Genomic DNA, 13,998 nt, shown 5'->3' with positions numbered 1-13,998 from the left:
CCATTTGTTACATAATCATACTCAATTAATACAGAGTTAATTCGAAGTTCCACACAACGGCTATAAAAATTTACACAATAACCTAAATCAAGAAGACAAGTAATGGAAACTAGATTCCGTCGAATCTCAGGAGCATACAGGACATCATGTAGAAACAAGGTGCGCCCACCATGTAGGTTGAGTTTGCAAGTGTCAATTCCTTTGACTTCAATTCTTGCATTGTTTCCTACATATATCCATTTGTTGCCAGATGGTACCCGACGGTACTCCACATATGTAGCTCGATCACGTGCTACATGGTTCGTTGCTCCTGAATCTACAATCCACAAAAGATACGAATCAGCTAACAACACTGTACTTGCAACATAATACTCAAGGAAGGAAGATAGAGATGGATCTACCTTTTTAGGCTTAGTATAATCCCGAGCAAAATGACCCTTCTTGCTACAATTGAAGCAGGTCAACTTGCTCTTAGGTTTTTGTCAATATTTCTTTCCTTTCTTCTTGATTTGATTTTTAACAACAACAACACTAGCCTCATTTCCGTTTCCCTTTCCTTTCTTAAACCATCTTTTCTTATTCTTAGAACTAGAACCTTTAGCTACAAAAGCTTGACCAGAAATCCTTATTGATTCAATCCTCTCCGCCTCAAGTTCAACATGACGTGAGACATCGGTGAAAGTCTTGATACTTTCACTATGAGTCAAATTCTGTTTCATCGTTTCCCAAGAATCAAGAAAGGAACGGATAACTGTCTGAACTTGTTACTCATCGGTCAACACATGACCAGTAGTATTAAGCTCTCGAATCATGTTACTCATCTCTCTAAGATGTTGAGCCATGGTAACAATCGAGCATTTTTTATAGCTATCAAACTTAATTATTAGCTGACGGAGCTTACTGAGGCTTACTCCACTGTACTTTTCTCTAAGGGTTACCCAGACAACATGAGCCGATGGTAATGGCTCATACTCAAATACCAGGTCATCCACCATTGAACTAATCAATATTCCCTTAGCAATGAAGTCCTTCCTTTTTCATGCCTTATAGACATCAAGGTCACGTCTATGTTGTGCTATAGAATCATTAACCGGCTCCTCCATGAAATGATTTACAGCTTCTAAAACTTTTGTTCCTCAAGAACGTATTGTATTTTGAGGTGTCAGATTTTGTAGTTATCCTCATATAATTTCTCTCCCTTATTGAGTTCAGCTATGATGTTTTTAGTTGTCATGATCTACATAAATAAACACATTATTTATTATTTCAGTGTAATTCATATGCATGCAATTAATTATTGACTCAGTGTAAATTAGAAGTTACAAAATCAAGTGATAACTTTGTTTCCACTCATCATTTGTATGTTCTAATCTAATCAATATTGATCAATTATATTACACACATCTCATCTAATGAACAAATCATTTAATATGAACAAATTATATATATATAAACTAATCATATTATTTAACATGAACGAATCATAAAATGAACTAATCATTTTTCAGATGAACTAATCATGGACAAGTTAGTTAACACATAACATGACTGATTTTATACCATAATTCTGTTCGTACATAACAACAAAAATTATTACATAACTCAAAAACTTAATAGGCTAATAATGTTCGTACATAACAATAGTAAACAGAACACTAATAAATAAGATAGGTCAATACCGCTCCCACTAGGACAAATACTAGTGTAACGGCCAACATTATCCCTATTAACCTAGACTTATTTGAGATAATCTCAGATGGGGCAGCTTCAGGATCCTTCATCAGATCCATTTCTGGATCTTCCTCGAACATTTCCTGGTCCTCTTCAGACTCTTCAGGCTCTTCTTCACCATATAGTGAAGTAGTTCCTCACACAGTTCTGAACATGTGGCGCGTCCTTGATGACGCCCCCATACATAGTCTGCTATTACCCTAGGATACTTTGGCAATGAATGCATTAATGCCCATATCTTATAACTGTCCAGGACTGGAAACTTTTCTTACTCAAGTTTCTAAAATAGTTTATCAAGCCTTCTAACATGTCCGTCGACTCTATAAGCAGACTTATACTCTATCTCCTGAATTTCCTCCCGGAGCTGGTTTCACCGCACTTCGCGATGAGTCAATGTGGTAATCGTCCATACCATCCGAAAAAATTAAATTTAAATAAGTCAATACAAAACTGACTAACCAGTACAAAATTAGTTTAATTCAATTTATACAGATATAGAACCATCATTATAAATCAAGAAAAATAAATCTTCTTGATTTTCAGGAGTTTAAGTCGATTGGCCGATTGGAACGGTCGATCAGGAATCCAGATCCTAAGCTTAGTTTATTGTCCTCATTAGAACTCATCTAATTGGATAGGGATTTCTGACCTATGTTATGTTATTATTTTAATCTAAGTTCATTTAAATCAATTCAAGTCCATTTGATCAATCCAATGCCCATTGGATTAAGTCTGATCCATTAGAACAAATCTAATCTTTTTGATCAATTCTGACACAATAGAATTAATCTGGTCATATCTGATCATCCCAACTTATATAATAAAAATCACCCCAACTAATTCAATAATGAATTGATCTGGTTAAACCAATAAATTATTTGAATCAGATCTAGTATCATTGAATTAAATTGGTCTGCCTAAATCAACTGATGATTGAAACCAGACCTGGGTTTGATTGAACAAGTTGGTATAGTTCAATTTTCAATTAATTGAATCAAAATTTAATTAAATATATATTTATTAATTAATAATACATTTTTATATGTATTTAATTAACAAATATATTTAATTAAATTCTAAACCATCACATACACGTGAAAAAAAATATATATTTTTTTTACTCTACTTCGTAAACATACTGTTCATTGCATTTTTTTTCAATCGATTAAACATCGGATTCACTGTGCCGTGAATTATTCACTGTGCCGTGAATTGAATCGATTCAATTTCTTATCAATCAATTCAAATAATTGAATCGATTAAGCAATCGATTAAAATAAAAAAACTGTGCACTGTTCATCTTCTTCTCGCGATAAACGTAAGCTTCCCAAGGCCGACTTTCACCAGTATTTGAACACGGTTGCCGACGCTCTACCACAATTTATGCTGCCTAGGACTACACGATTTCCATGTAACTGGGTGGTAATCGTGACTTCGGGATGTCGATTCTTACAGAAATCGAGTGAAATCGCAATGTCACAATTTCTCAGTTCCGCGCATTGAAATTCATGCTTTCAAAAAATGCTCTATACTAATATTGTATCTTTGAGAGCATGAAACAAAGAACAAAAATTAAACTGTAAATAACTCACAGTGATCTCCCGAAGAAATCGAAGAAGTCGGATATCACTGCTGTCGGAAGCACGATCACGAGTAACCGAAAAGTGCTTCAAGATTCACGAGCCAAATTCCGAGCCTCTCAGGCATTCTCCTTTGCTCGACCAACATTGATCACAATCGCCTCTCCCCTTATCCTCTTGCCCACTTCCCCCATTGTTCTTGGACGTCATTTTAAATAGGAAGTAAAGCATTGGTTACTAACCAATGCTTTGATGGTTTTCAATGGAGGAAGATAAAGGTGAATGGGCACCCCATCATCTTCTTGACGTTACAACTGATGCAACATCGAACAAATCGGAATATCGATAATCTCAGTCTTAAGAAATACTTCACTCTGAAACATTATGTGTTCATATTTTGATTAATTATAATTTTATATTATATGAAACACTAGAAATTTAAAATTCTATATACATATTAATTTCTGTAGAACTCAATTGAAAGTGTCTTCACGCGCAAGGTCTCTTCTCTGACTGCAATTCATCTCTTGAACATTCGTCAAACCAATTGCACGCGGTACCTTAATTTTCTCTGTCGTCAGATGAGTAACTTAATTAACACATCATTATCATCTCTATTATATGAATATGAAGATATAAATATATATCGATTCCCAGCACATGTTTATATCCTGATCGCATTTTTCAAAAGCCATTTTCCTGTCAAGAATTCATAGTAAATTAAGGTTTGATGGCTTCACGTACTACCATTTCAAACAAATGTCCTTGTCTCATCTACTTTTCCCTATTGAACAGCATGAGCACATCGTCCCTAGACAAAACAAAGAGGACAGATTCAAAGGTTGATCCAGCCTCTTGTGGTTTTCTTTGAAATTTCTCAGAGGGCGATGGTCAGAGCCCCATGGTTATAAATTCAGCCTCCGAAAAGATAGGAGGAGTTCATTCCACAAATCCATCTACAAATCTCCTGATTTAGAGAATATTTTTATTATTACTTTTGATATATAGTTTTTATATTCAAGGTATTTTTGATATTTTAGATACTGTTGATAATTTATATCTATTTTTATATTTTTATTTTGAGTTCTTTAGATATTTTAGAATTGTGAAACTTTTTTTTAGAAATTTTTTTTTTCTTTACAAATTAGGGAGAGAGGTTTATATATTGAAATTCTTTCCTTTATTGTCTAGGATATACTATATAAATATCTGTTTTCTCTTCTTGTGTTATCCTTCATTTCTCCTCTTCTTCTACAAGATAATCACTATCCTTTCTTCGATCATGGCTTCTAATTCTGATCATCCCAAGTACATGACCTTAAGGCCAGATCAGGGGGGAGTTCTCGATCTGTTCCGCATCCTCTACTCGCCTAATCTCTCGGAGAATCGATTCTTCGATCGCTCGGCGGAGGTAGAGATCGTCGAGCGGTGGTGGCGAAGAAGATTGGTCCTGGTTTTCACCCTCCTCCTGCAAATAATGCTTCTCACGTTCAGAAAGCCACTTGCTTGGCTCGGAGATCGTATTGAGCTGCTGCTGAACTTTGTGGCTCAATACCCTGGCTTTGCCCCACTCATGATTAATTTCATCAAAGGTCAGTAGTATCTATATATTCTGTTTTTTTTTTTTAAAAAAAAAAGTAAAATTAATATAATTAAAATGAATATAATGTTAGAAAAATAATAATTATTATTTATTATTTTAATGTATGACTCATATGAAATATTAATTTAATTAAAGGACTTATTGGTCATTATGTATGGGATAATGGGAAGTTATTTTAACCTCCCATAATTGCACGTAGCCGACTTGATGGAGGTTGGCTTCTTTATGTACATGGGTTCTGTCTCTCCCAGAAGGGGTCTTTCACCGTAGCCATCAGAAAGGTGTGAAGAAGAAAGCGAAAGGGAAGAGATAGATTGGGACTTGTAGAAATTTCTTCTGCCGTCGTTGTTTTCTTTTCTCATGGATCAAGGTATGTCGTCAATCTTTTGTATAAATGAGAATCATGAATTTCAAGATCCTTCTAGTTTTCTGAATTATGAACTTTAAGAAAACTTCGATCTAACATGTGGTATCAGAGCCAGGTTGTGAAATTTATGATTCTCTATGTATGATTATCTTCCTTACTTTATATGAACCTTAACTTGAGAATTTTTTTTTGAAATGCTTGTTCGCTATGCAATTCTCAATTATGATAAGTATAATGACTTGTTAAACAAAAATTTAGCAGGGATAAGAATGACTTCGGTTTCGGTTCTGATTTCAGTTCAATAATTATTTGATTGTTTCAATAATTATATTTTAATTAAAATTTTATGATTTCGATTAAAGAATGTATAAAAAAAAAAAGGATATTTAAAACTTTATGTTTTCTGTAATTATGATTACAGAATGTATATATATATATATATATATAAATTAATTATGGTTTCGGTTACAGAACGTATAAAATTTAAGGAAATTTTATAAAACTTTATAAAAAAAAAAAAAAAAAACAATTATATTTTAATTAAAGTGGTATATTATGAATTGCTTTTCTGTTATGTATCTTGTAGACTTATATATATTTATAATGTGCAATTTCGGATATGCAATTTCGGCTAGTATGATTAAAAAAAAAAAAAAATAGAAAGGAAACAATGCTTCAGTAAATGGTTTGTACGTGAATTATGTTGCCAACAATCCATTATGTTAAAGTGATAAAACTTTATGTTCACATACAAACTTAAGACTTGCATCCTGTTACAAAAGATTATATACTGCATTCTTATGGTTTCGATTTATATGCTGTGCACTTTATTACTGTTATGCCGAGATATGCATGTTATGATTGAGAACATAATTGTTTATGAATTATTTAATATTTGGAAATTAAAGTATGATAGATTTGTTAATCACCAAAGTGGTCAAATCTGTAAGTTATTCAATTCCAAATTATATATTTATATTTCAATTACCCATAGAATTTGATGCTATACGTGATGTGATAATTATTGATTTATGGGTCAATTGAAGTTCATTGTTGTAAGGCATTTATGGATCACCCAAAGGTTGATTAATTGCGCTTATAATTAATGGACATGATTGTTAGTAGTGTTTGTGCACTATTAGTTTTATTTGTATATCCAAAGATAGTAAGTATTTCTAATTAGTGCATATATCATTACTAAATAATGTTAACTCTATTAGCATCATTAGGATTATTATTGTATGTTGATGTATCACCCAAAGGAGAACATTAATATACATGAATGCTTATTTATTGTCTGAATCTATTTTATATATTAATTTATGACTCAAAGTATTAATGTTAAGCATGTGTTAATTGCAGTACATATTCCTGTTTCTTTACATTCGCATGCTACGTCTATTCCGATTTTTAATGGGCTGAATTTCTTTGATTGGAGTGAACAAGTCCAATTTCATCTTGGTGTGTTGGATCTTGATTTGGCACTCCAAGTAGAGAAACCTGCTGCTATTACTAATGCTAGTGGCAATGAAGAAAGAGCTCATTATAAGGCTTGGGAAAGGTCAAACAGACTTAGCCTAATGTTTATGCGAATGAGCATAGCAAATAACATCAAGTCAGCTCTTCCTAAAACTGAAAGTGCTAAAGAGTTTATGGAATTTGTTAAAGAGCGCTCCCAAACCGCTGACAAGTCTCTTGCTGGGACACTGATGGGTACTTTAACCACCATGAAGTTTGATGGTTCTCGTACTATGCATGAGCATGTTATTGAAATGACAAACATTGCAGCAAGACTTAAGTCTTTGGGAATGGAAGTGGATGAAAATTTCCTTGTTCAGTTTATTCTGAACTCTTTACCGTCTGAGTATGGTCCGTTCCAAATGAACTACAATACCATGAAAGACAAATGGAATGTGCATGAATTGCATAGTATGTTAGTTCAAGAGGAAACCAGACTTAAGAATCAAGGAAATCACTCCATTCATTATGTGAATCATCAAGGAGCTGGAAAGAAAATTGAAAAGAGACATGGAAAGGGCAAAGGACAGTTAAAGATCTGTGAGTCCTCTGCTAAAATCCAAAAGAAAGAATCAAACAAGAATAAATGTCATTTCTGTGGGAAATTTGGACACTTCCAAAAGGATTGTCAAAAACGTAAAGCTTGGTTCGAAAAGAAAGGTAAGCTTATTGCTTATGTATGTCTCGAATCAAATTTGACTGAAGTTCCCCATAATACTTGGTGGCTTGATTCTGGAGGTACAACTCATGTTTCTAATACGATGCAGGGATTTCTTACAATCCAAACCATAAGCCCAAATGAGAAGTTCGTTCTCATGGGGAATAGAGTGAAAGTTCCAGTGGAAGCTGTCGGGACTTATCGTTTAATCCTTGACACTGGGCATCATTTAGATTTATATGAAACTCTTTATGTACCTAGTATTTCTAGGAATTTAGTTTCTGTATCTAAACTTGATGTTGCTGGATACTATTTTAAATTTGGTAATGGATGTTTCAGTTTGTATAAGCATACCTATATGATTGGATCTGGTATGCTTTGTGATGGTTTATATAAATTTAATCTTGATAGTATGTATTCTGAAACATTATTGACCTTGCATCAAGTTGGCACTAAACGTAGTTTAGTGAATGAACGTTCTGCTTACTTGTGGCATAAGCGTTTAGGTCACATTTCCAAAGAAAGAATGAAAAGATTGGTAAATAATGGCATTCTTCCTGATTTGGATTTCACCGACCTTAATTTTTGTGTGGATTGTATTAAAGGGAAACAAACAAAACACACAAAGAAAGGTGCCACAAGAAGTACTCAGCTTCTTGAAATTGTGCACACTGATATATGTGGACCTTTTGATAGTAGTTCTTTTGGTAAAGAAAAATACTTTATCACTTTCATTGATGATTATTCACGTTATGGTTATATCTATTTATTGCATGAGAAATCTCAAGCAGTGAATGCCTTAGAACTTTATATAAGTGAAGTTGAAAGGCAATTAGACAGAAAGGTGAAAATTATCAGGTCAGATAGAGGTGGTGAGTATTATGGAAGATATGATGAAACAGGACAACATCCTGGTTCATTTGCTAAATTCCTTGAGAAACGTGGTATTTGTGCTCAATACACAATGCCAGGTACACCACAACAAAATGGTGTATCAGAAAGGCGTAATCGAACCTTAATGGATATGGTTAGAAGTATGTTAAGTAATTCATCTTTACCCATGTCATTGTGGATGCATGCTTTAAAAACTGCCATGTATTTGTTAAACAGGGTTCCTAGTAAGGCAGTTCCTAAGACACCTTTTAAACTGTGGACAGGTAGGAAACCCAGTTTAAAGCACCTGCATGTTTGGGGTTGCCAGGCAGAAATAAGAATTTATAATCCACAAGAAAAGAAACTGGATGCAAGAACGATCAGTGGATATTTCATTGGTTATCCAGAAAAATCTAAAGGGTATAGATTTTACTGTCCTACCCATAGTACAAGAATTGTTGAAACTGGAAATGCTCGGTTCATTGAGAATGGTGAAACCAGTGGGAGTGAAGCTTCACGGAATGTGGAGATTAAAGAAATTAGAGTACAAGTTCCTTTAACTCGTACTTCTAATTCTTTAATTGTTGTTCCTCATGTTATTGAACCATGTAACAATCAAGAAGAACAACAAACTAATAATCCTGAGGTTAATAATGAACCTATAGCAGAACAACCACAAGAAATAACATTAAGAAGATCTCAAAGAGGAAGAAGATCTGCTATTTCGAATGATTATGTGGTTTATCTACAAGAGTCAGAAGATGACTTAAATATTGATAATGATCCAGTTTCATTTTCACAAGCTATTGATAGTGATAATTCTGATAAATGGTTAGATGCCATGAAAGATGAGCTTAAATCAATGGTACAGAATGATGTATGGGACCTTGTGGAATTACCTGAAGGATGTAAGAGAGTTGGGTGTAAATGGGTCTTTAAGACTAAGCGTGACTCTCATGGTAATATTGAACGTCACAAGGCTCGACTTGTAGCCAAAGGTTTTACTCAAAAAGATGGCATTGACTATAAGGAAACATTTTCACCAGTTTCCAAGAAAGATTCTTTCAGAATTATTATGGCACTGGTAACTCATTATGATTTAGAGTTACATCAAATGGATGTGAAAACTGCCTTTCTAAATGGGAATTTAGAGGAAGATGTTTATATGGACCAACCAACAGGGTTTATAGAAGAAGGAAAGGAACACATGGTGTGCAAACTTAAGAAATCAATATATGGACTTAAACAAGCTTCCAGACAATGGTATCTCAAATTTAATGATACAATTATGTCCTTTGGATTTAAGGAAAACATTGTTGATCGATGTATATATCTGAAGGTAAGTGGGAGCAAGTTTATTTTTCTAATTCTGTATGTTGATGACATCTTGCTAGCAACTAATGATCTTGGTCTATTAAGTGAGACTAAGAAGTTTCTCTCTAACAACTTTGAAATGAAGGATATGGGTGAGGCAAGCTATGTGATTGGAATAGAAATATTCCGAGATAGGTCACAAGGATTGTTAGGTTTGTCTCAGAAAACATATATTAATAAAGTTTTAGAGAGATTCAGAATGGATAAATGTTCATCATCTCCTGTTCCAATACAAAAGGGAGACAAATTTAGTCTTATGCAATGTCCACAGAATGATTTGGAACGAAAACAGATGGAGATGATTCCTTATGCATCTGTTGTTGGGAGTTTGATGTATGCTCAAACATGTACAAGGCCAGATATTAGCTTTGCAGTTGGTATGCTTGGAAGATACCAGAGTAATCCAGGATTAGATCATTGGAAAGCTGCAAAGAAAGTCTTAAGATACTTGCAAGGGACAAAGGATCACATGCTTACTTATAGAAGATCTGATCATCTTGAGGTGATTGGATATTCAGATTCAGACTTTGCTGGTTGTGTAGATACAAGAAAGTCTACATTTGGCTATTTGTATCTTTTAGCTGGAGGAGCAATATCATGGAAGAGTGCAAAGCAATCAGTCATTGCTGCATCTACCATGGAAGCTGAATTTGTGGCATGCTTTGAGGCTACGGTTCAGGCTAATTGGTTGCGGAACTTTATTTCAGGACTTGGAATAGTCGACAGTATTGCCAAGCCGCTGAAAATTTATTGTGATAATTCCGCAGCTGTCTTCTTTTCTAAAAAACGACAAGTATTCTAAAGGTGCTAAACATATGGAATTGAAATACTTTGCCGTTAAAGAAGAAGTTCAGAAACATAGAGTGTCAATAGAACATATTAGTACGAATCTTATGATAGCTGACCCTTTAACAAAAGGGTTGTCGCCCAAAATATTTTCTGGTCATGTTGAGAGTATGGGCATTATGTCTACTGGTGAATGTTAAATAGTAATGTTGTTTGACACTCTGAGCTCATTAATGTATAAGTTTATGAATTTTCTGTTTTCAATCTTATGTGTATGCATGCAAATGATGATGTTGAAAACAGATTTTGTCTTTGATAAAGACATTATGTTTGAACCCGTTATGGATTTCCCATTCTAAGATCGTGTGAGGAAAAGACTAATATAGTAGTACATGGAAGGGAATATGTTGTTATAATAACATATAACCGCCATGACTCTTATTAGTTCCTATCCTTGATTACGTTAATGATGGAACCAATATATTTAAAGTCTATTCATGCGCATTATGATTGATATAATTATTGAATCGAAATCTTATCACATGAGTCAAGTGGGAGAATGTTAGAAAAATAATAATAATTATTTATTATTTTAATGTATGACTCATATGAAATATTAATTTAATTAAAGGACTTATTGGTCATTATGTATGGGATAATGGGAAGTTATTTTAACCTCCCATAATTGCACGTAGCCGACTTGATGGAGGTTGGCTTCTTTATGTACATGGGTTCTGTCTCTCCCAGAAGGGGTCTTTCACCGTAGCCATCAGAAAGGTGTGAAGAAGAAAGCGAAAGGGAAGAGATAGATTGGGACTTGTAGAAATTTCTTCTGCCGTCGTTGTTTTCTTTTCTCATGGATCAAGGTATGTCGTCAATCTTTTGTATAAATGAGAATCATGAATTTCAAGATCCTTCTAGTTTTCTGAATTATGAACTTTAAGAAAACTTCGATCTAACATATATATATATATTTTTTAATTTAATCTCCAGGTAAAAGGATCCTTCCTGAGAGAAATTCATCAAAGTATCGATCAGCTGTATGGTTTCTTGACCCCAGAGATAAACTGGACTCGAGTATCGAGCCGGGTGATGTTAAATACCGTGCAGCACTGTCCAGCATGGCTTCCAAACTGGCTTATGAGAACGAGTCATCCATTAAAAGCGTAGTTACGGACGACTGGAATGTAAGGCCATTTTCAGCATTAAATATATATTGTTAAAATTTTAAATGTTTTAATTAAATTTGTTGTTGTTCTTGTTGCTGTTGTTTACAGATGGAATTTCTGGGATTCTACGATTGCTGGAATGGTAATTCCCTATTTACCAAGCAAGCTGCTCTATATTTAATTTATTCTTCAAGAAAGACACTAAAAAGTTATTATTTAAAATAATAAATTAATAAATAAATAAATTTGCAGACTATCAACGGCAATTCAGCACGCAAGCGTTCATGTTGGGGGACAGAGCCGGCGATCCCGAGCTCATCGTGGTGGCGTTCCGCGGCACCAACCCCTTCGAGGCCATGGACTGGTACACCGACTTCGACGTGTCGTGGCACGAGCTCCCCGGCGCTGGCAAGGTCCACGAAGGCTTCCTCAAGGGCTTGGGGCTACAGAGGAGCCCCCACGCCCTGCCCAAAGAGGCCGAGGGAGGAGAGATTAAGCCATACGCCTACTACGCCATCCGGGACGAGCTGCGCCGACTCCTGCGGCGCAACGCGAAGGCCAAGTTCTTGGTGACCGGGCACAGCCTGGGCGGCGCGCTCGCCGTGCTCTTCCCCTCGGTCCTGGCGCACCACGGCGAGGAAGAGCTGCTGCGGAGGCTGGAGGGAGTGTACACGTTCGGGCAGCCGCGGGTAGGCGACGAGGTGTTCGGGGAGTTCGCCGGGAGGCATTTGGAGGGGAGGTACTTCCGGTACGTCTACTCCAACGACATTGTCCCCAGAGTGCCCTTCGATGACTCTGCTCTGTTGTTCAAGCACTTTGGGACGTGCTTCTACTTCGACAGCCTCTACAGAGGGAAATTGATGGAGGAGGAACCGAACAAGAACTACTTCTCCCTGTGGGAGTTGCTGCCCAGGTACATGAACGCGGTGTGGGAGCTCGTTCGGAGCTTCTTGATGGGGCGGTTGAAGGGGGCAGAGTACGAGGAAGGGTGGCTGTTGCGGTTTGTGAGGCTCTGCGGGATACTTTTGCCTGGAGTTTCCTCGCACCTTCCTGGTAACTACGTCAACTGCGCGAGGTTGGCGAGTAATTAATTAGTCCACTTAATTCTGCATGCTGCCGGCGGCCGGGTTTGGAAGCGACGAGCAAGATCGGTAGCTGCTTAGACGAAATTAATGTTCATAATCTTTATATAAGATCAAATTGTACTATGCTAACAAATAATATTATTAAAATTTTCTTATAGGTGTTAACTTAGAGGGGTTACTAATAATTATTAATAAATTTGATAATAATTATTAATTAAATTTTATTATTCAAAGTTTTGATAGTATTTTTTTTTCAATTGATAAAATTGATAGATTATTTAATTTTTCTTGAAACATTGCTGAACGATAAATAACACTTTATTAATTTTAATTTTAAAAATTTTCTTTATAGCTATCCATGCATTAGGAAATGAATTTATTTTTTTTATAAGGTTTGATACCGCAAGTACCGTTTTTAATTTAGATTTATTATTTCTTTTAAAACTTTTAATTCTAAAAATAAATCTAAACCATTATCAAATAACATGTATGTGTTAAAAAGTTTTCAAAATTTAAATATTTTATTTTTAAGAACTCATCATCAAGGAATTTTAACTTTTGTACGTCATATAAAAAATTAAAATTATCTTTATATATTTTAAATTGTTCAAATCTATTTTAAAGCGAAGAAATAACATGGTCAATAATATAATTAAAATAATTAATTTTAAAAGATTCTTCCGGTGAAAGCTTCACCTCATTAATTTTATTCTTATTAAATCGTTTATTTCTTCTAATTACATGTTTTTCATAAAATTTTGGTTCTATATTCATTTCATTTACAATCTCTTTGATAGAAATCACAGTAAATATGAATTCATTTTCTCTATTATCATTAAAAAAAGGAAACAAAACCTTTTAACTGATTTAATGCAATAGCAATGTTCATATTTTTTATATTGTAAAAATTTACTAACAGTATTAACCGCAAATAATATATCATACCAAATAACCATACCTAATAAAAATTCAAAATTTTCAAATTCATATGTTGCTAAAGAATTTGTTTCTCTTTTTATTTTAGGATCTTCACTAGTTTCTATAAGTTTATATAAAACTTTTCTTATATGTGGAGCTTGATACTTTATTGATTTAACGCTTTGAAGATGGCTTTTCCAATGTGATTGTGATAATGGTTTAAGAGTTAAATTAAAAATATGGTCTTGTAAAATTTTTTATCTTTTTTTAGAAGAAGAAAATAATGAGTAAATACGTTGTATCACACCAAAAAATGTTATAGCACTAGGACAAGAA

The 13,998-nt window shown here is 34.5% G+C and overlaps 1 protein-coding gene across 1 annotated transcript; it reads left to right on the top strand.

Moving 5' to 3' along the window:
- Window positions 1-11,026: 11,026 nt before the first annotated feature.
- LOC121995542 (triacylglycerol lipase OBL1-like) lies at window positions 11,027-12,898 on the top strand. The gene is made up of 4 exons (XM_042549263.1): window positions 11,027-11,356; window positions 11,484-11,677; window positions 11,768-11,801; window positions 11,912-12,898. The coding sequence occupies exons 1-4, from the start codon at window positions 11,347-11,349 to the stop codon at window positions 12,748-12,750; spliced, it is 1,077 nt and encodes a 358-aa protein (XP_042405197.1). The 5' UTR covers window positions 11,027-11,346; the 3' UTR covers window positions 12,751-12,898.
- Window positions 12,899-13,998: the final 1,100 nt, after the last annotated feature.

The sequence above is a fragment of the Zingiber officinale genome, chromosome 6A, assembly GCF_018446385.1.
Source record: "Zingiber officinale cultivar Zhangliang chromosome 6A, Zo_v1.1, whole genome shotgun sequence".
NCBI lineage: Eukaryota > Viridiplantae > Streptophyta > Magnoliopsida > Zingiberales > Zingiberaceae > Zingiber > Zingiber officinale.
This window is presented reverse-complemented; position numbering and strand designations above follow the sequence as displayed.